Source organism: Platalea leucorodia, assembly GCF_965183815.1.
Source record: "Platalea leucorodia genome assembly, chromosome: 6".
NCBI classification, from domain to species: Eukaryota; Metazoa; Chordata; class Aves; order Pelecaniformes; family Threskiornithidae; genus Platalea; species Platalea leucorodia.
The window spans coordinates 36,331,624-36,350,976 of NC_138828.1; the positions used below are offsets into that span (position 1 = coordinate 36,331,624).

A 19,353-nucleotide genomic window follows, 5' to 3' on the forward strand; every position below is an offset into this window, starting at 1 on the left:
AGTCCCTGACTGCAATAAGATGGTGTTGAAGCTGGTGTTGTGTGAGAGCTGGCTGCTCTATGAAGCTTTGGAGAACAACGCAAGTACAGCATAAATACTTGGTCTGTTCACTGAATGACTTGAAGGGCTTTGCTATCTCAGCAGGGGTTTCCACCTGATTCTCTGGGAAAACTTGGAATGACCTAAACCCTCCAGCAAAAGGCTGCGTCTCCAAGCAAGGCCTGATATAATTCACTGTCATTGTCATTACCATTAAGTAATCTTGGTAGAGAGATTACAGCTCTGTGTATGTATGATTAGAAATCCCATTGAAATAGTTGGTGTTTTAAATGGAGTGAATGTAATATATTTGTTTCAAGAGGTATCAGTGGCCAAATACCAAGCCTGGGTAACTCCGGCAGGTGGCTCATTCCCTGGTTATTTGACTGGACAGAACTGGTTGAATCAGGTTGGTTAGCTGTCAGGCAAGAGGTACATCTGGCTAATGGTCTCCCTTTCTCAGTTCATGAAGCAGAGGTAACGCTGATGAGTGGATAGATTGACATGTAAGGTTTGTGCTGATAGCTAGCCAAATTGTGACTAGGGTGAGAAAGAAAACAACATTCTAAATTTCCCTGCATCGCTCAGCCATGCCTAGGTTTTTGCAAAGAAACATGCCTTTTTCTATTCTGTAGAATATTTGTATTGACATACACAACTTGTAGGCTGACAAAATATGAAGCCCTTTAAAAGGTAATATGGACCTGTTAGTTTTGGGGGACAAGTCTGAGTACCATTTGTTTATTAAAAAAGTTTTTGAGTGAGGTTTCTTTCTTGTCTGGAAGAATACTATGTTCATGCAGTATTAAATGAAAGAATGTGCTGTATGTGTTTTAAATACCTCCTGTTTTTTTGATGATAACGTTATGGAAACATCTTTATCATCCTTTCAATTATGACTTTTAAATATAAACACACAGCTAGCTTCTTCCAAAAGTTCTGCATTTAGACTTCATAATTACTTACTCAAATAGGTACGAATTGCCCTAATTATTTACATGTTTATGCATAGCTTGGGATAATGGAAGTTTTTCTTTTTCCTCCTTGAGAAGATGAGTGAGGTACTCAAAACAGCAGGATGACCTAGGCTAAGGATCTGTATCTTTACTCCATGTAGATGCATATGCACAGAGGACTTCAGACTCATCTTGGTGTGGAGCAGTCCCTGTTCTTCAAGAACAGAGAAAGATTAGAGTCACCATGCCACATCAGATCTTTAGAATATGTGGCATATTTATCTTTGATCTTTGAACCCAGGAACTTCTGACGCCTCACAGGAAGATGAAACATCTCTATGATGCACCCAGTCAGTTATGATGAGTCTTGGCAGTGGTATGTGTGGGATGATGCCACCTTGACTGGTCAGCTTGTGCCTCTAGGGGAAAGGTTTTCTTGCACTTTCTTCAACACTCATCATGATGTATGTTTATCCTGGTCATAAAACTGACTAGTCTCTGTTAAAACTGCAAACACAGTTCCTTGCATCTGAACTTTCTGAGACAGCAAAACTTGAAAGCCAAATGCAGGATGTGTGGTGTAATAATTCCTTGTAGTTGTCTGCTCTTTGGTGTTTTGATTATCCTTTATTAGGATGGTCCCTTTGATCATCACTAGCATCTGATACTATTTTACTTGTATATAGCTGAGAATGAAGATGTATTTTAAATTACAGAGTAGCAGACTTCAGCATAGCCCATGCTTTCAGCGGCCACAGCCTGTAACTGTAATGTAACAGCCCACAGCATACCTGGTTCAGGCTGAATCTGATCTTTGTCAAATGCAGTTTGAGGTTAAGCTTCACCAGATAAAAAACTTTCAGGAGACAAATATCATATGATTTGCTCTTCAGCCAAAACATCCCTGTTCTTTGAGGTTGTCCTTGGATTTATTGGTGTCGTCTTCCAAAGTGAAGCTTTTTATGTATTTACAAAGATTTATAGATTTCTCTTTGGCAGACCATATCAATCAGATTTCACCTGGGACAAAATGCTCCTTTGACACATTCCACACCACATTAGGCATCTCAGTATGCAGCAATTCATATGTTCAGTTCATTTGCTGGATAGATGGGAATGTCAAAGAGGAAATTACAAAATCACAGAGTGGTTGAGGTTGAAGGCGAACCTCTGAGGGTCATGTTGTCCAACGCCCCTGCTCAAGCACGATCACCCAGAGCCAATTGCATAGGACCATGTCCAGATGGCTTTTGAATACCTCCATGGATGGAGACTCCAGAACCTCCCTGGGCAGCCTGTGCCAGCGCTTGGTCACCTTCACAGTGAAAGTGTTTCCTGATATTCAGAGGGAACCTCCTGTGTTTCAATTTGTGCTCATTGCCACCTGTCCTGTCACTGGGCACCACTGAGAAGAGCCTGGGTCCATCTTCTTTACACCCTCCCTTAAGGTATTTGTACACTTGATAAGATCCCTCCTGAGCCTTCTCTTCTCCAGGTTGAACAATCCCAGCTCTCTCAGCCTTCCCTGAGAGGAGAGATGCACCATTCATCATCTTCATGGCCCTTCGTTGGAGTCTCTCCAGTATGTTCATGTCTTTCTTGTACAACAGTGCGGAGCCCAGAACTGGTCCCAGCACTCCAGGTGTGGGCTCATCGGTGCTGGGTAGAGGGGAAGGGTCACCTCCCTTGACCTGCTGGCAACACTCCTCCTAATGCAGCACAGGACACCGTTGGCCTTCTGTGCAGCAAGGGCACATTGCTGGCTCATGGTCAACTTGTTGTCCACCAGGACTCCCAGGTCCTTCTCTACCAAGTTGCTTTCCAGCGGGGTAGCCCCTAGCATGTACTGGTTATTCTTCCCGAGGTGCAGGAGTTTGCACTTCCCCTTGTTGAACTGGATGAGGTTGTTGTCAGCCCATTTCTCCAGCCTGTTGAGGTCCCTCTGGATGGCAGCGTGACCCTCATGTCAGTCACTCCTCCCAGTTTTGTGTCATTCACAAACTTGCTGATGGTACACTCTGCCCCATCATCCAGATCATTAAGGCTAGTGACTTGCCTCCAACTAGACTTCGTAACAGTGATCAAACAGATAAGCGCAATGAAGTCAGGTTAACATTTGCTTGTTGATTGTTGTTAAATCTAAAGGAAAAAAAAACCTAAAAGCAGCATAAACCAAATGTGAAGGGCTGTGAGCTAAAACACAAAGCATGATACTGTTTCCAAAAGTCTTCCTGAGAGAAGCAAAACAGCTGCTGTACAAGATGGTATTTTAATGAATAGGCAGTGGCTTTCTTTTCTGTTCGTTAATATTTTTAAGAACATTATGAACTGAAAACAACTGCCTTGTAGTTAAGGGTAGTCCTTACCTGGGGAATAGGAGGATTCTTACACACACAACCTTTTATAAACCTCACTTGAATCTTTCTTTGTCATTCAGCGGATTAGCTGCTCTGGAGGCAAAATGCAAATGAAGGTGTGCTGCACAGGTAACTACAAACCTCCTACAATACTTGGTACAGAGTGTAACAAGATACAGCCTGTAGAAATGTGTTACAACATGCAACAAGTTTCCATAGGGGCTTTTTTTTGTTTCCTTTTAAACTAATGCTTGACCTTCTTACAGATCTCTTTTGTGCCTTTGTAGTAGCCCTCCCGAGGGTTTCACTTGCTATCCTTCACATCCCCCAGAGAGTAAGGTTGCACCTTAGGCTGCTCGCAAAACGGGGTTTGTTGGAGAAAATTGGAATACCCTTTATAAAGTGGTGGTGGTGGTTTTTTTTTTTTTCCTTCTCTTTTCCATCATTTAACAACTGAATGCGCTTGTCTTCCCAGTATCACCTTGATAATGAATGACCTATAGCATTGCTGTTTCATAAGGTATTGTTCTCTCAAACTTCACTGCATGAAACATATGCTCGTGCATGAACAAAGAAATCTGCCAACATATTTTCTCTTGAGAGCTCCACCACCCAAAAAACATTTAAGATGCCTCTGTCCATAGTTCTTTAATCTGCTTTGTAAGGAATTCAAATTACAGAAGGCTTTGTCTACCCACGGGCGTGTCTTCATCTCAGTGGCACCGCAGTGAAGTGCTGGTGTTACGATAGTTGTGCAGGTGGCTTTTTCACAGGGTCACTAAAAACTGTAGAATGAGATAGTGAACATTGTTCCTTCCTATTGTTAATAAGGATTAAGGACACATTATTTAAATGAAAAAGTTTATTTAACTTTTAATACATATGAGTTCAAGGATTACCTTTTTCTTACATGTATTTTTATACTGACGCAACTGAAAGCAGTTTTGCACAGAAAGAAGATAAATGTAAGTTTAATTCAGATATAAGTTGCCATTACTTGTAGACTATATTGCTAAAGAAATAACTACAATGCTACGATACAGTTTTCCAAAGTTATCAAAATACTAGCTTATAGATCATCTGGAACAGAGGATGGAGAACACTGGTTCCTTCCACTTCTTAATGATTTTGAAGTGCCCTAAAAATGCATTGGTAATCCTAAATTTGAATCTGATCTTTCAAACAGAGTTTCCCTGCAGAGCTTGTATGTGATTGGCATGCCTTTTGTTGGAAGTGCCTGCATCCAAGTGATCTTTTACTGCCAGAAAACAAGAAGAATTGAAGACTGTACCAAAACTTTTTTTTTTCCTTTTAGAGCACCAGAATAATAACTAGGTTTTTTTATGGAATTCTCCAGTATGAGGAGCTTCTGTAAATCAGTGTAAGGTTCATGAACAGTTTGCACAGAGGGAATCTGATACATGCTGTTCAGCAGATGTCGCCTGTTTCCTAGTGCTTCTTGTTGGGTAAGGCAGATTCTACAAATGCAGTACCTGGCAGCAAAATTATTTAGCTTCGTTAACTGCATTCTTAAAATCAGGATGCATGTGGTATGGCAGGGGTGGAAAGGCTGGCTTCCTGCTGTTTTCCAGGCTTCGGCCGTTGCTGGCATATGTGGTACATCATAGGAGTTGCATGTTTTGCTTACACTCACGTGTGCTTCTGTAAAGTACTAATAGGACAGTGTAGGAACTGTTTTAGTGTAGAGGTTTGTGCATATGTATAGGCACCATTTCTTGTTACTGTGGTGGAGAGCTTTTCTGGTGTGCGTGGCATCAGCTCTAGCAGGTGGTGGTGAAGTAGCACCAAAAGGCCACGGTGAGAGATGTCCCTGTGCAGGCACGACAGACAACGGTCAGCCTCCAGCTGCAGAAGAGCTAAATGATTGACTGCAAGTTTTCAGTGGGGAAGAAAGGCTTAACAGCCATTCCAGCAGAATTCAGTGATTTGGTACCTCCAGATCCCAGGCCCTGCTTGCCTCCCTTTGTGATTCCCTCCTGTAATGCTGCTGATGTGTAGCTCCCTGCCTCCCCTTCTCCCCTTCTCCCCTTCTCCAGACACGGTCTTCCCCTTTTAAATCGCAGCACTGCTGCCATTTTGTAGCATCTGAGAGCCACGGCCTGGTGTCCACATGCTGTGTGCCCAGTTCCTGTGGTGTCAACAGTCAGTGACTGCTGCAGGCAGAGACGTAACAGAGTATTGCTGGAAGCCAGTGGTGGTCCAAAGGTGAGATCTTGACTCCGGGCAAAATGCCTGTTGATGTCGGCAAAGGCAGGATCTCACCAAGAGCGTGCAGTCCAGAAGCTGAAACTGGGAAGCTCTCTCAATGTATCTGTCTGGTTTCCCTTTGCCTCTGATAGACATATTATTTTTCAGTTTATTCTTTTCAGAGCTCAGTAAGAAGCAGCTTTCTGTCCCATGAAACTTTTCAATGCACACAAAGCATTAGAAAACAACTGTGAGCAAAATAAAGCATTACGAAACAAGGTAAAACCAAGAATTTTACAAAAAATCTTAGGGTAAGACAGGTATGAAAGGGTTCAGGAGTGATCCAGAAAGTCTGACTTACTGTCCAGCAGATTTGTAGAAACTATAGCAGGCAGCAGAATTAATAAACAAATGGGTAATTAGAGTCATTAGGAGGCACCAGCATTACTTCTTCAGAGAAAAAATTGTCACAGAGGAGCCAGTGAACATGTGGATAGGTATAGTCAATGTAGTGCACTTGAATTTTCAAAAGGTTTAGATAAGATTATCAAAGTTTTTTAAAGAAGCAAAGATGTCTTGTGATTAGAAGGAAAGACTTTTTATGGATTAATAATTAGAAAGCAATAAAAATATATGGTTGGTTTATCAGTGGAGAGATGTTTCCTGTGAAGTCCCTCAAGGATCTCTGTTGGAATCTGTGCTATTCAACTGCTTCAGTAATGACCCAGAAAGAGCCTGAATGTGCTGATAATAGAAAATTATTCAAGGTAGGAAAAACTAAAAGCTGGCTCTTAATTTACTCTGTATTGGGTAAAAAAATGATTAGTTGAATTTCTGTCACTATATGCTAACTAATGTCCACACAAACCCACAAATTATATAAATGTGTATACTGATGAGCTCCAAATTAGCTATTGTTTTCAGAAAAGAGATCTTGATACTGCAGAAATGTCACAAAGCTGTCAGCTCAGTAAGCAATCGTGAAAGCAAATAAAAAGTTGGGGTTTGGTAAGAAGCCACCACTAAATCTGCCTACATACATAATGCTGCCTGCAGTTCTGGCTGCATTTCAAAAAGGACTTAGTAGAAGGTGAAATGGTGTAGAGAAAAGCAGCAAAAAAAGATCAAACGCATCAGAATGACTTCTGTAAAATGAGAGACCATATAAACTGGGATTTTTCTGTCTGATTAGAGACTACTACTGGAGCAGTATAAAGTTAAGAATGGTATGGGGAAGGTGGGTAAGGAAAAACTATTTGCAAACTCTCATAATTCAAAAGCAAGGGAAATACTATCTGTCACCATATCTAAAATAGAAGTACTTTTTGTCTCGATTTTAATCAACGTGTAACAATGTTGTGAAACTCCCAGCCATAGGATCTTGCAAAGGCTAAAGATAGAAGTGAACGCAAGAGAAAACAACGTAATCACAAAGGTTAGGTTCAATGTTTGCTGTTAAACACAGTGAACCAGGTGCAACCTCCAAGTCAAAAAAAAAAAACAAACCCTAAACCACAGACTGCCAAAAGCTGGGGCAGTGCATGAGGGGCAGATCTTTGGACTTGCTCTCCTTCTCCCCTAAGCATCCTTTACCTACCTGTCTGATGCAGCACTGTCTCCTCTGATGTTCTTTATGCTTCTGCTGAAGGGTCAGAGCAAGAGCCTTGGCCTTTCTGTAGATGGGCTCAGTGATACTTGGAAACTTTGTCTTGGATTTAGGGAGCCCAGCTTCCAACTCTGTGTCCTGGCTGCTTCGGCAGAGAATGCCAATCCAGAATGTTCACGGCCTGAGAAATTTCCTTCCAGGGCACCTATTGACATCAATTGCCATTAAAAAGGATGGGAGGGGGGTTGAGAAGAGGTGTATAACTGCTTTTACCATCTGTTTCTCTAGTTGTGTCAAGAAGCAAATTCAATGAGAAGTTTTTTAGTCTGTCTTCTGTGCCACAGAAAATAACTTTATTTTAGTTACCTTCCTTTTTTTTTAATTTCACTCTTGCCCCTGTTCTTTCAATAGACACAACTTTATTTTTCTTTAAATAGTCTTTATCAAGCAGAATGATTGAGTTATATGCATTTTATATTATTATTTTGCACCTTGTCGTATCCTTTGCTGTTTGTACGCGAGTACGGAATGTCTTTCTGTTACAGATTATCTGAAAAGGCTGCTCAGCCCTCTCTTCCTTTCACATTTCATTTTTCTCCCTCTTTGCTTCTGTAGATGACAAAGTCCACAATGGAAGGATCCAGCCAAACGTGCCTAGTGCCACAACCAGGCCTGTCAGATGGAATACCTCAGGTCAGCCTCCGATTAACAGATGGTGGTTCATGTTGGAAGGAGATAGATTTAACAGATGAAATTTCCTTCATTAACAGTGATGCATTTTTCTCCAGGTTAGTGCTCCTTTTTTGTCTTTGTATGTGTGTGTTTGTTTGTTCTGTACCTGCACCTCCCACTCTTGAGCATTTTGAACACCTTTTTTCCATTGATGCTTACAAAGTCAGTATGCTGGGATGTAAGGCAAATTAATGTGTGTATCCCTGTTGAAGCCACGCATTCCAACAGGTTCCTTACAAAGCCAGCTGTGTGCTTTAGTTTGCCTTTCCAATATAAATTTTCAAGCATATGAAGGTGGCCTGCTTGGTGAAGGAGTGCAGATGGACAGGACTAATCTAAGATCAGGCACTAGAAATGACACCGAGCACAAGAAGGAAACGAAATGTGCGGTGTCTCCTCTGAGTAATTAAGCATATATGATCTACCCAGTTTAAGTCTTAACAGATGGCTGACTTTATTCCCACTCCTAATCCAGAAAGGAAGGGGCTTTTGAGGGGTTTTATCTTTCTGGCAGGAATGTTCATAGTACTAGTGTTGTTCAGACAAGACAGAGATAAGAAGAGTATCTAGAGAGTATCTATAAGAGTATCTATCTGAATTTATCTATAAGAGTCTATCTGCCTAGAGCATCTATAAGAGTATCTATCAAAAAGAGTATCTTGAGTTTTGATTGCTGGCACTTTGTCAATGAGGTGAACAGGTAATGGGCAATTTGGTTTCTTATAAAGTCCTTCCCTGAACATCAGACTGAACCAGTATCTTTTCGCTGTTCTCAGGATACGGAATTGAGTCTGTCATTCCCTTTCTTCTTGTGTCTAGTGCAGCGCATGAAGGATTCAGGTTACTGTGGGAAATTGCTGTATGCTACTGAAATATGGGGTTGGCCTAATGTGGGAAATAGTGCTATTTACATGTCACGAAACATGACACCACGGTGTCTCTGCATACCAATGCAGAACACAAAGCAGAGGCAGTGCTGCCAGACACGTAACTGAGTGACTTCACTGTGTAAGCAGGAGACAAGTGCTATTCTCAGCACTAGCACAGACAGACAGACAGCACTCAGCGTACAATATGAGTTAGCAAATTATGCACTAACACCAGATTTTGATTCATAATAATGGTGGGACGAGTTAGGAAATTATGCACTAACACCAGATTTTGAATCATAATGATGGTAGTAAGGCTGTCAAATAAGATGTCAAATCCGGTTTCTAGCCCTTACAGGCACACATGCTCTTTACCTTCTAGCTTTGTGGTTCACTGTCCCCAAGCCTGCCCGCAAAACTCCTGCAGCTAGAAGACATCAGTTTCGTTTACATGTCTTCATTAATCCAGCTCCTTTTGAGATGAATTAGGAAACTATTACCAAAGCAGGTCAGCTAGCAAAACTGAGAAAGCAATACAGTTCTACCAGCTAGACAGGGCCAAGCAGGTGGGGCTGGATCAGAAGTTACGGCCTCTTGTATTGATATGCTGGAGCTTGGCAGAGAGTGTGCCCCTGCCCGTACGCCACTACATGTTGTGAGGCATGAAGAGAAATCAAGTGCTCGAGAGTTGAAACAAAGGACTGCCGAGTCTCATGTCTGGGAAGGTATGTGTGACTGACATACTTCATGAAGTGCCCCAAGAAATGGTGATTCTTTTAGGAGAACGTTCCCCAAAAGATGTAATCATTTGCTGTAGGAATTCATACTTCCCCATCAATGTGTAATTCCTTAGAAGAGTATGGTTGAAGTACAGGACAGTTGGGCCAATACTGGCACAGGACATTAAGCACCAAATGAGATGTGTTTGTAATTAGGCAGAAGCCTAATCTCCATGCTTAGGCCTTGAGATGAAAGATGTCTGCATCTCTAATTTTATCTGGGAAATTAATAAACTGTAGAAATTAATTCTCTCGTAATCCCGTTTTGTTCAAGAATGCCCTAGTTTTCTGTCCTGTATCACACTTCTGTGCATATTTACCTAATTGGGTTGAGTATCTGCACTGCTGTTAGCTTCCAGTACTTTTCTGTCAGTGATCTACTGCTGCTGCTGAAGCAGGTAGTGCTTGCTCTTTTCTATCCAGCTCCTGGATGGCAGAGGAGACCCTGGGCCACCCCTAAGAGGAAGAGGGAGAGAGGTCTCTACCAGACCTAACACACTTGGGGGACAGCTGTCTATGCAACAGTCAGAAACCTCAGTTCCCTGGCATTAATGTAGTGCTCTGATATATCAGGAGTGGTTTTAAACATGCTTTTGGCAGCCTTGTGTCACTCCTGTGTAATCTAAGCTCACAGTGAGCTCGCTGTTATCTCAGTGCCAGACTACATTAGGAGTTTTCACCTTTTTTAGCAGAAGGACTCTGGCATCTGACTTAGATTATAAAGTGCTTTGCAAACACGCTGCTATTCTTGTTGGGGGGTTTTGTGTCACAAAGTACTAACAGTTCTTAAATAAATGTTATCATTAATTATATGTAATTATCAGATATCTTTTAGTGAAATGACTGTATCTGCTCAGCTATCATATGATCTTTGTTAGAGAAGAATAAAGGTTGTTCTTGGCAATGATAACCATTTGCTGTTTCATGAAAACACCTGTGGTTTGTTTCCTTTCCATGCTCAGATATCAGGATATGGGTGAATTAGAAGAGGATGAAGGGCTACACAGAACGATAGGTGCAGAACTCCACCTTTAGCAGTCTCACAAGTGTAATAGTGAAGAAATAACCACACACACTAAGCCTGTAAGGCCTCCCCCAGCAAGGACTGTAATCTTTAATAAATTTTCATTCAGTTTCATTTGACACTGGAGCAGAGGTCTTCAGGGAGAAAATGAGAGACTTCTGGTTGATTAGTAATTTTTGATACTATTTAAAATACCTCTCAGTATGTGTCTTCAAGCAGTTGACCTAAAAATGAAGACCCGCATATTAAGTAGCAGCTACAGTTGTGACTATGTCTTCTAGAATGGCTTACCAGTTTTTTAAATATTGAAAGACATGTTATGCCTCCATACAGGTATGATATTCCTCATTGCAGGAATTTTTTGAAGGTGCTGCTGTCATTTGAAATATGTGAAATATCAGTTGCAGTCAAAACATATTGCAGAGCATAAAATCTGTATCACCTTCTGTTCACAACTGTTATCTTAAGAAAATGGTATTTGTAAAGTTGATATGTTCTTTTTTCTGACCAAAGTAGGCGGATTAACTATATGTACCCATAATCCCCACTAGCACACAATGTATGTGTTCTCTTGAAAATTGCCTCATTATTACAGCTGTGTGCCAAGGGCGAACAGCTAATTATGCAGTAGCAGAAAAACGTGTCTGTAATGCAGTCTTCAAGTAAATCCCAGAGCAGTGGACAAAGAAAGAAAGGAAAGGGCAGGAGAGAAGAGACTGGTCCTCTGAAAGAAGAATGAAAGTCTGCAGGCAGTAGGCAGCCTGTTACATATTTCTGTGAGGCTTATCTCATTTTTGCAAGAGCTCCTGTGCAGAGCTTCAGAGCAGGGCAGCCAAACTTCCGGACCCTGGGAACCACACACTTACTTTATCTTGACCTGGTTGAGAGCCACAAGACCCACACTGCAGACCTCAGGAGCCGGGGAAGGCAGCAGCTTTGGGACTAGGGTGTAGGCAGGGGCTCCCTGGGGCCTTACCAGTGAGAGGGGGCTAGGGTGGGCTTGCAGTTCTGTGAAGCTCCAAGTCTCTGTTTGGGTCCTTCTTTCTTTCTACTATTTAGAAGGAAAATGTCTGCTCAAAGCTCTGATTCAGAAGGGGCATACATAACTGCAGTAGGAGCTGGAGTGATTTTGGATGTGCCTAGAGGTGCTAAAACTTAAGTGCTTCAAATAACAGAGTCGAATGGATTTTACTTCAGGGATAGGATATATTAAGATTTAAGTGGATACAAAGTTAGGAGGGCCTCCTGCAAGCAATGTTCGTAGCCTTTCATGCTAAACTTCATATGCAAGCAAAGAAAAAGGATAGCCTTCAGGCAGGAGGGAAGATGCTTCCTGCAGCCAAAAGGTGAGGCAGGGGGTTGTTGACGGTGAGCAGAAATGTATTTCCGATGCTGGCTCAGAGGTGCGTGCTGTCTGGAGACTTTTGTTGTCACCATCCGGGATCTTTTGCCCAGGAAAGGGTGCTGAAATAGGCTTTGCTGTTGTACATGGCTGTTCTAGCACTTGCTGGAGCTGCATCTCCTTGCAGTCCTAGTACTGTTTTGAAGGAGGATCCCTCAGTGGGAGGGCACCCTGCTGTTTGCAGTGCTGTTAGGTTCTGTGCGTGTTCCTTAGGTGGAAATACCAATCCAAGGAGTGCGACGGGGTACCCTTCCTTGCTAGTAGTGGTCAGGTGCTGGGCAATGGGTGCGTGTATGGCAGCCAAACTTTGTGAAAAACGTTGTGCAGTTCCAGAGAGCCAAAGCTTAGAGCAACCACAGCAGTTGTTCAGTAAGTAAGCTGCCTTCTCCAGTACTTTCTAAACATGTCTTTGTGTGCCAAAGATCATAAAGTCCTGTTTGTGGCTGCAGTCACAGCTGCAGTGAGATTTGCCAGCACAGATACCCCGTGCTGGCTTTCTAACATGTGCACGTTCTCAAAGAGAAGGTTTGTTTATACCAACCTTTTGTTCACAAAGATCCTTATATCTGGCCCATGTCCTGCAAATAAAGGAATCACATGCTGTAGCAGCCTCCCTAAAATAAGGGGTGGGTTAATGTACCCTGCTGCACCCTCTTCATAATGACACTGCATGTTCTCGCTGTTAATTGTTGAGGTATGAAAACCCATGTATTTGTACACTGAGAAGTTTGTGCTTACTATAAACACTTTCCCTATTTGTTGGCTTTCCTCTTAGCAGCTGCGGTTTAAAACCAAGGCAAGCCAAAACTTACCATTATTCTCTGGCGTGTGATAAGAACTTGGGTGCCTGTTGTTGCCAGAACAAATCAAAAAGGGGGGCTGGTGTTTGCTTAGCTGACTATTTTTGTTTAGGTTTGGGGTTTTTTTGTTTTTGAAGTCTGTCATGCCAGTACATTCAGTCCCTATCCAAAGTAATAATTTGCCTTATCGCTCAGGAGCCTTGCTGCCAGGTTTACATAAAGGATTGCAGCCAGGCAGCCGGCAGGGCTGCCTTCCGACAGCCGTGGATTCTTCGAGAAAACTGCTCAGGAAAGGAGCAAAGGTCTGGAATGAGGTCGGTGGGGAGGTGGTGAGGGCGGTTGCCTTCTGCATCGTTGCACAGCAGCCGCTGGTGGGCCCTACTCTGAGCCCTCAGAGAGGACTTTTTATGTAAGGTATTGTTGCTGTTTGTCACTTTCTCTCTTTAGGTTGTGTTGAGTTAGTTTTTCCAAGCTGACTCATTTAACTTTGAGAGTACATTTGTCTCCACCCTCCTATGCAATCAATTCCCTTCTTTCTTGCATTGTGAGATGCTGGCAGTAGGAACTGCCTTACATAATGAGTTGTTAAGAAAAGCATTCAGTTTTCTAAAAACACAGCTACAAAGACACATGATTTATGTGTCTCTCCGAGGTAGGTGACTGTGAATGGCGAGTCAGGGTGTGGTCTCGGCTCTTCCTGGGTTCTTCTCCCTGTCTACAGCCAAGATGTAATGACAGTCACAGAAACATGTAATTATGTAGATTTTTTTTCCGTGCAAGTCACCGGGTGGATTTCAGTTTACTTTTCCAAGCATTTGCCCTCTCTCTTCCACCCTGCACAGGTTACTCCTTTAGATTAGACTTTATCCATTATACTGTTCTAACCTTCCTGTTCACCTCTAGCCATCTTATCTTTCCCTCTCTATGCAAGATTTACCTGGTGACAAATCATGGCTTGTGGGATGGAGAACATTTTGAATCTGATGCCCTGACCTGTGCCACAGAAGTGGGGGCTCATCTTGGAAGCAACAAGAATCGTAAATGAAACAAAGATCTGACGACTGTTAAATGTAGAAAGCAGCACTTTAATGCCATAACGGGCATATGGAAACAAAAGTTGTTCTTTCCGTCCATGAGCCAAGTATATTAGCTTTTCCTGTTCCCTGGGACACCATCCAGCAGCCTTAGAAACCAGAAAGGGACTACAGTAAGTTCACACCAATTGAGTAACAAAGCTAAAAAAACTGACTCCCTTTCTATATCTGAGGCATTGCCCTCTCAGCTAGAAGGATTCTTTATTTTGTCATCTTATTCATTGTTTTTGTATCTGCTTTTGCTGTGAGAAGAAAGTCCCTTCATCTCATGAGGCTGGTACCTTTCTGATAGCAACGGGTCAGGTAATAGTTTTTGCTATAGGAAATAAGGTGCAAACATCTGTGACAATTTTGAAGTCATTTTCAAACAAAAGGATCAGTAGCCTCTTATGGCAGAACACAGTGGATAATAAGGAATTTAAGCCAGCCTTGGATATCTTTGTGCTTTTAATATTTGTGTTTACAAAAACCAAGAAACCCATCACTAACCTGTCTTACTAGCGACTAGGAAAGAGGCAGAGCCTCTGCACTGTGACTTATTTTTACTGCAGTAAGCGAGTAGTTCCCTCTCCTGTAGCTTCCTTAGCCTGTCTCCTGAAGTGCCTGGTGCATTGTTCAGTATAGCGCGCCGTGTTTCCAGTGGCTTTGCAGAGCAAGCAGTTTTCTACCACCTGAAGCTGTGAGGTTCTCCTTCCTGCGCGGCTTCCCAGGGGGGACCTGGGCCCGCGTCCTGCAGGCAGTCTGCAGGAAGATCAGCGGGCAGAGGTCACAGAGTTCTCAGCCAGGCTTTTTTGCTGCTGCAATTTCCCGGTTCAGCTGAAAGAACTGTGCATTTGGACATTGTGTTCAGCACGTTGCAGTGCAGGCTGAATGAGTTCAGCTGTGACTTCCCATGACACACATGTATATTTTTAATCAAAGTGGTCAGCTGGCTGTCTAATAAGAAAAGGCTGGGGGTGGCAGGGCAGGGTTGTCACTCACTGCTCTTGTCACTTTGCTTGCATCTGCTTGTCTCTGAGCTGCTTCAGTGTTGTAAAATCCTCCTCTTTCATGGTCAGTGGCCATGAGAGATTTCCTCTCATTTTATCTGTTGTGCAGAATGTGATCCCAAGCTGACTGCTTATCTACAAATTGCACTTTCTCACATTGGCTCAGTGCCTTCCTCCTGGCCTGAGAGGGTTGCAGTTAGGAGGTGTGAAGATAGTTCTGTTTCTGTACCAAAGCTTTCCTTTTCATTCTGCACCTGCTGCAATAAGTGTATTTGCGCTAGGGATGACTGCAAAGAGAGACCACTAGGTAATTGCAAAGAAACTACTAAAGGCCGCTTGGACATTAATGACTTCCAGTCATTAAGGCTTTGACAGGACTCCTGGAAAGAGATTCCACCACCAGTTCCTCAGGCCCTTTCACAGTCTCCAAGCTCTCTGCATTCAGAAAGTTTGAGACACGTAGGGAGGATTAATATCCAATACAATAAGACTTTTATTCTCCTGCATTATGGTTAACCACCTAACCAGCATGAAATTATTACTCTCTTGGGAGCACTGCTAACAGTGCACCATGTTTTATATAATTTATAGAAGTTTCCTTCAAAAAAAAAAAAAAAACATGCCAAAACTCCAGAAAGTGTCAAATTGCAAAAAAGATCAAGTGACCACCATTCTGAGAGGGCTAGTGAGCACCACAGAAAATGAGTTTTCCCCTAAACTCTTGTTAGCTTTTCCTGGATTTATGCCCCTTGGGTAGAAAAGCTTGGATTTTTTCTCAGGACTGTGAAGGCGGGTTGGGAAGTTGCAAGCTTCCAGACCTTTCTCTTGTTGTTCTGAATGCTCCTGATAACTAAATGTAGGCTTATACTGAACTTTGTTTCCCTTCAGTATCCACTTGTGCCACTCCTAGCATTGCTCAGACTGGCCTGCAGCAGGATAGGAGCGTGTTTGCGCAGCCTGGACACGTACGGAGTGGTTAGACTCAAAGCTGATGTTGCAAATGAGGGGCACAGCAGTGAGCTGCGCTGATTGAGCATCATTGTATCTGGCTGCGCATAAACAATAATTTGTATTTCTTGATGTATACACAGCTGGGTGCAGGAAAAAGCTCTAGGACTGGCCTGAGGGGGCTGTGCTCCAGTCAAATACAGTCACGTTTTAATAGATCTGGTCAAAGTTGTCTTTTGGCCAGGATCCCCCTTGCTTCCATGGCAGATGCATCTCCCAGGTCTAGGCAGAGAGATGGAGTTATTCTCACCCAGCTCACTCTTTTCTTAGTGCCTCCCAGACAGAGCTGGTCTCTCCCGCCAAGTCCTCTTTTCCCACTGCCTCTCCTGGGAGCCAGGCCGGCCACTGGGGCGCTTGTGCAAAGGGAGGACTCCTTTCAGTCACATCATCAGCTGAAGAAGAGGAGCTATTTCTAGAGGGTTTTTCTGGAGGGTAAGTCTGCCAGACTAACTCCCTTGCCAACACAGATGGCAGTTTATCTTTCAGTGGAGTAGAAAGCCGCGTGCACCAAACGTGAATGCTGTGGCCTGCTCCTCCACTTTGCTCAGCCCCTTCTGATACGGTTGTTATTTTCATATGGCTGAGGGTGAACTACAAGCATTTTACTTGAAGATGCTTTAGAACGCAGGAAACATGGTGGGTGCAGAGGCATGGAGTTCAAAGGATAGTAATTTTGTACAGGTTCGGAAGGATGTTTTTGGAAGGTGATAAAGTGTGAAACCAGTGACATTTTTGGTAGGGAATATAAATAATGCAGGGAGTACCAAGGGCTCATTTAAAAATTTTTGGAATCTTTTTGCTGACAAATGTATGTTTTTTTTCTTCAGTGTTTTCTATGGCAAACATTTTCATTGGTCTGAAACAGCTGAATTTTTAAAGGGTCTTTGTGCAGACCGTTTTATAAAAATAATGGTTTAGAGGAATGGGAAAAGTTTCATTAGACATTAATATTTAGGAATTCCATTAGATTAGCAGAGCTTTGGAAAAAGTCTGCTTTGAAAACAACTTATACGTGACCGGACTCCTGCTTGTTTGCTTGCTCTCCCATGCTCTGGCACTCGAACTAACTGGTGCAAATGAAGAACGTAGTGACCTGTCGCACAGCATGCTTTACCCTGTTCCCACAGCAGATTAGCTGGCACAACCATTCATTACTTGATGCTTTCCCAGTAAAACCCTTTAGGAACCTACTCCCAATCCTCCCCCTTCTGCAGGAGGGAGGCCAAGAAATAATTTCTGGGCTATCCCATGGGGCGAGAGCCCTTTGGAACAAGTTAAAGCGGCTGACAAGCGGGTGTGGCACTGCTTGCAAAGGACACTGCTGCTTGATGAAGAGCAGCCACAGCACCTAATCCAGGTCTCCTGGGAGCTTGGGGTGTCCCTCTCAATGGGAAATGTGCTTGCATGCTTATCTGTTGGCTGAGATCAGGAACTCTGAGAACCTGAAGCTCCGAGAAGCTTTCAGCTTGGTATTTGCTTTTCTCCTGTCACAGCAAGTTTAAGGAACAATGCTGGAATATGTTTCTTCCTTAACAGATTTTAACTAGCTTTGTTTAAAAGGTAATTTGGCCTCCAAGTTGCAGGAAGGAGCAGAGGAGCTACAGTGCAAAAAACCAGTATATTCCCCATGGATATGCCAACAGAACTTGTATTTCTATGCCAGTGCAAAAAATAAAAGGGGTAAAGTGAAGTCAGCAGCTGAGAGCAACCTGCTTCTCTTTTGGATGAGAGGAGTATAAGTCACGAAAATGAGTAACAGAATTCTGCAAATAACATCTGGGCAGTTTGTCTAGGGCTTGGTGTTCCTGAACAGAAGCAACTGTAAGTTGTAAGAATGTTAAAAATTCACCGTCATCTTTGATGAATTGTGTCAGTAGTTAGTTATCCTCACTGTTTAAAAATGGCTCATTTCTAGTCATAATTTGTCTGTCTTTGACTCCCAGCCATTGGATCTTGTTCAGCCTGTGAGTACTAGGTCAAATATTAACGTTTCCTGCATGCATAGGCTGTTTTCTTTGAAAAGCACTAAACATATGGGGTTTAGTTCTTGCATTCCCTTCATGGGTTGTCTCTGAGTACTCTTCAGTTTTTCACAACTTGCTTGAGAATGGGAATTCCTGAACTGATCAGTCTCTTCTGTAGCAACCACTCCAGTAGGCAATACAGACATAATACACCTTTTCCACACAATATCCATGTTGATGCCTCCAAAGACGATGTTAATTTCTTTAGCCGCACAGTCACTCGGAGCATGTATAGAAGTGCTGATGCGGTGTGATGTTGTGTCCCTCAGTAGGACCCGTCATCTTGCATATAGTTCCCAGATTTGGCTCTTACATGGCTGTATGGAAACTTCTAATGCTTGCTTGCGCACAACATACAAAAAGAACCACCAGTATTATTTTACATTTCCTTTTAGATCATTGATAAAAGCATTAACTGATACAGAGCTGAGTACCAGCCTTGGAAAGTCACTGTTAGTACTTACCCCCTTTCTGAGGATTCCCCTTTTACTAAATTACATTTTTGACATATTAGTTGCTCTTTCTTCCCATTTGTGCTCTTTTGGACAGGGCCTATTTAATTTTCTGTCTGCTTTGTTTGGACATGAAGGGCTACAGTTTCCAAATATGGTTTCTATTTACATGTGACTTGCTTATTTCATGTGTGCACACAAATCTTCTGGCCTGGGGGAGATTTTCCAGGGTATTTATCATTTGTAATTGCAGATGTTTATATGCGCAGGTATTTTAAAGAGAAAAATGCATGTATCAACGCATGTATGTGTACATAAATAATGGCATTTTAAATTTTGTATTGGTGGTATTTTGAAAAGTACATTCTTTAATTTTCAGTCTGATGATATCTTTGCTTTGCATTTCATGTCTCTGCCAGGGGGAAATTATTGCATAACTTAGTAACCACTGTGGGAATAAATTGATGGTATTGAGCAGAGCTCCAGCATCTTAAAAACCCTCAGATTTTATCAGACCAGGCAAGATCTTTTATTTTTCTTTTTTTAAAAAATAGTATCTAATTTGTGTATGACAGTGCAGCGAGGCAAGGGATAACTGCTTTTCAGGAGGCAGACGCAGCCACATCCTCATAAAATCCATTATCTAGATCACTTGTGTCTCGTATCCTCTGGTGCTGTTCACAGATCCTCTTCTCTTGTTGCTTTATACACTGAGAAAATTACTTGGTGTGCAGCTAAGTATGAAAAGGAAAGAAAGAGGAGAAAGCACTTCTGTAATGATGATTGACAGACTTCCTTTCCAAACGTGTGTTCATTCTTTAAACGTTGATGGTGGTAGAGAAAAGTGATTATTCATATTTGGTTCCAGCCAGTGTCTGTCTTCCTTTTTTGAATCTCAGTAAGAACTTTGCAAACCAAATAGTTTGAACCCAGGTGTTGCCTTGGCGTAGGTGCTGAAGTGTGACGATATGTGTTGGTATTTTAGGGGGCTTTATAATTTTTATTGTTATTTGC

The 19,353-nt window shown here is 42.5% G+C and overlaps 1 protein-coding gene across 1 annotated transcript in view; it reads left to right on the forward strand.

Moving 5' to 3' along the window:
* FAM13A (family with sequence similarity 13 member A) overlaps window positions 1-19,353 on the forward strand; it is a gene marked incomplete at its 5' end in the record, with an annotated part of 135,047 nt that overhangs the window by 50,569 nt on the left and 65,125 nt on the right. Inside the window, one exon of the mRNA XM_082314773.1 lies at window positions 7,782-7,954. Within this exon, the coding sequence (XP_082170899.1) occupies window positions 7,782-7,954 (173 nt within the window). The remainder of the gene's footprint in view (window positions 1-7,781; window positions 7,955-19,353) is intronic.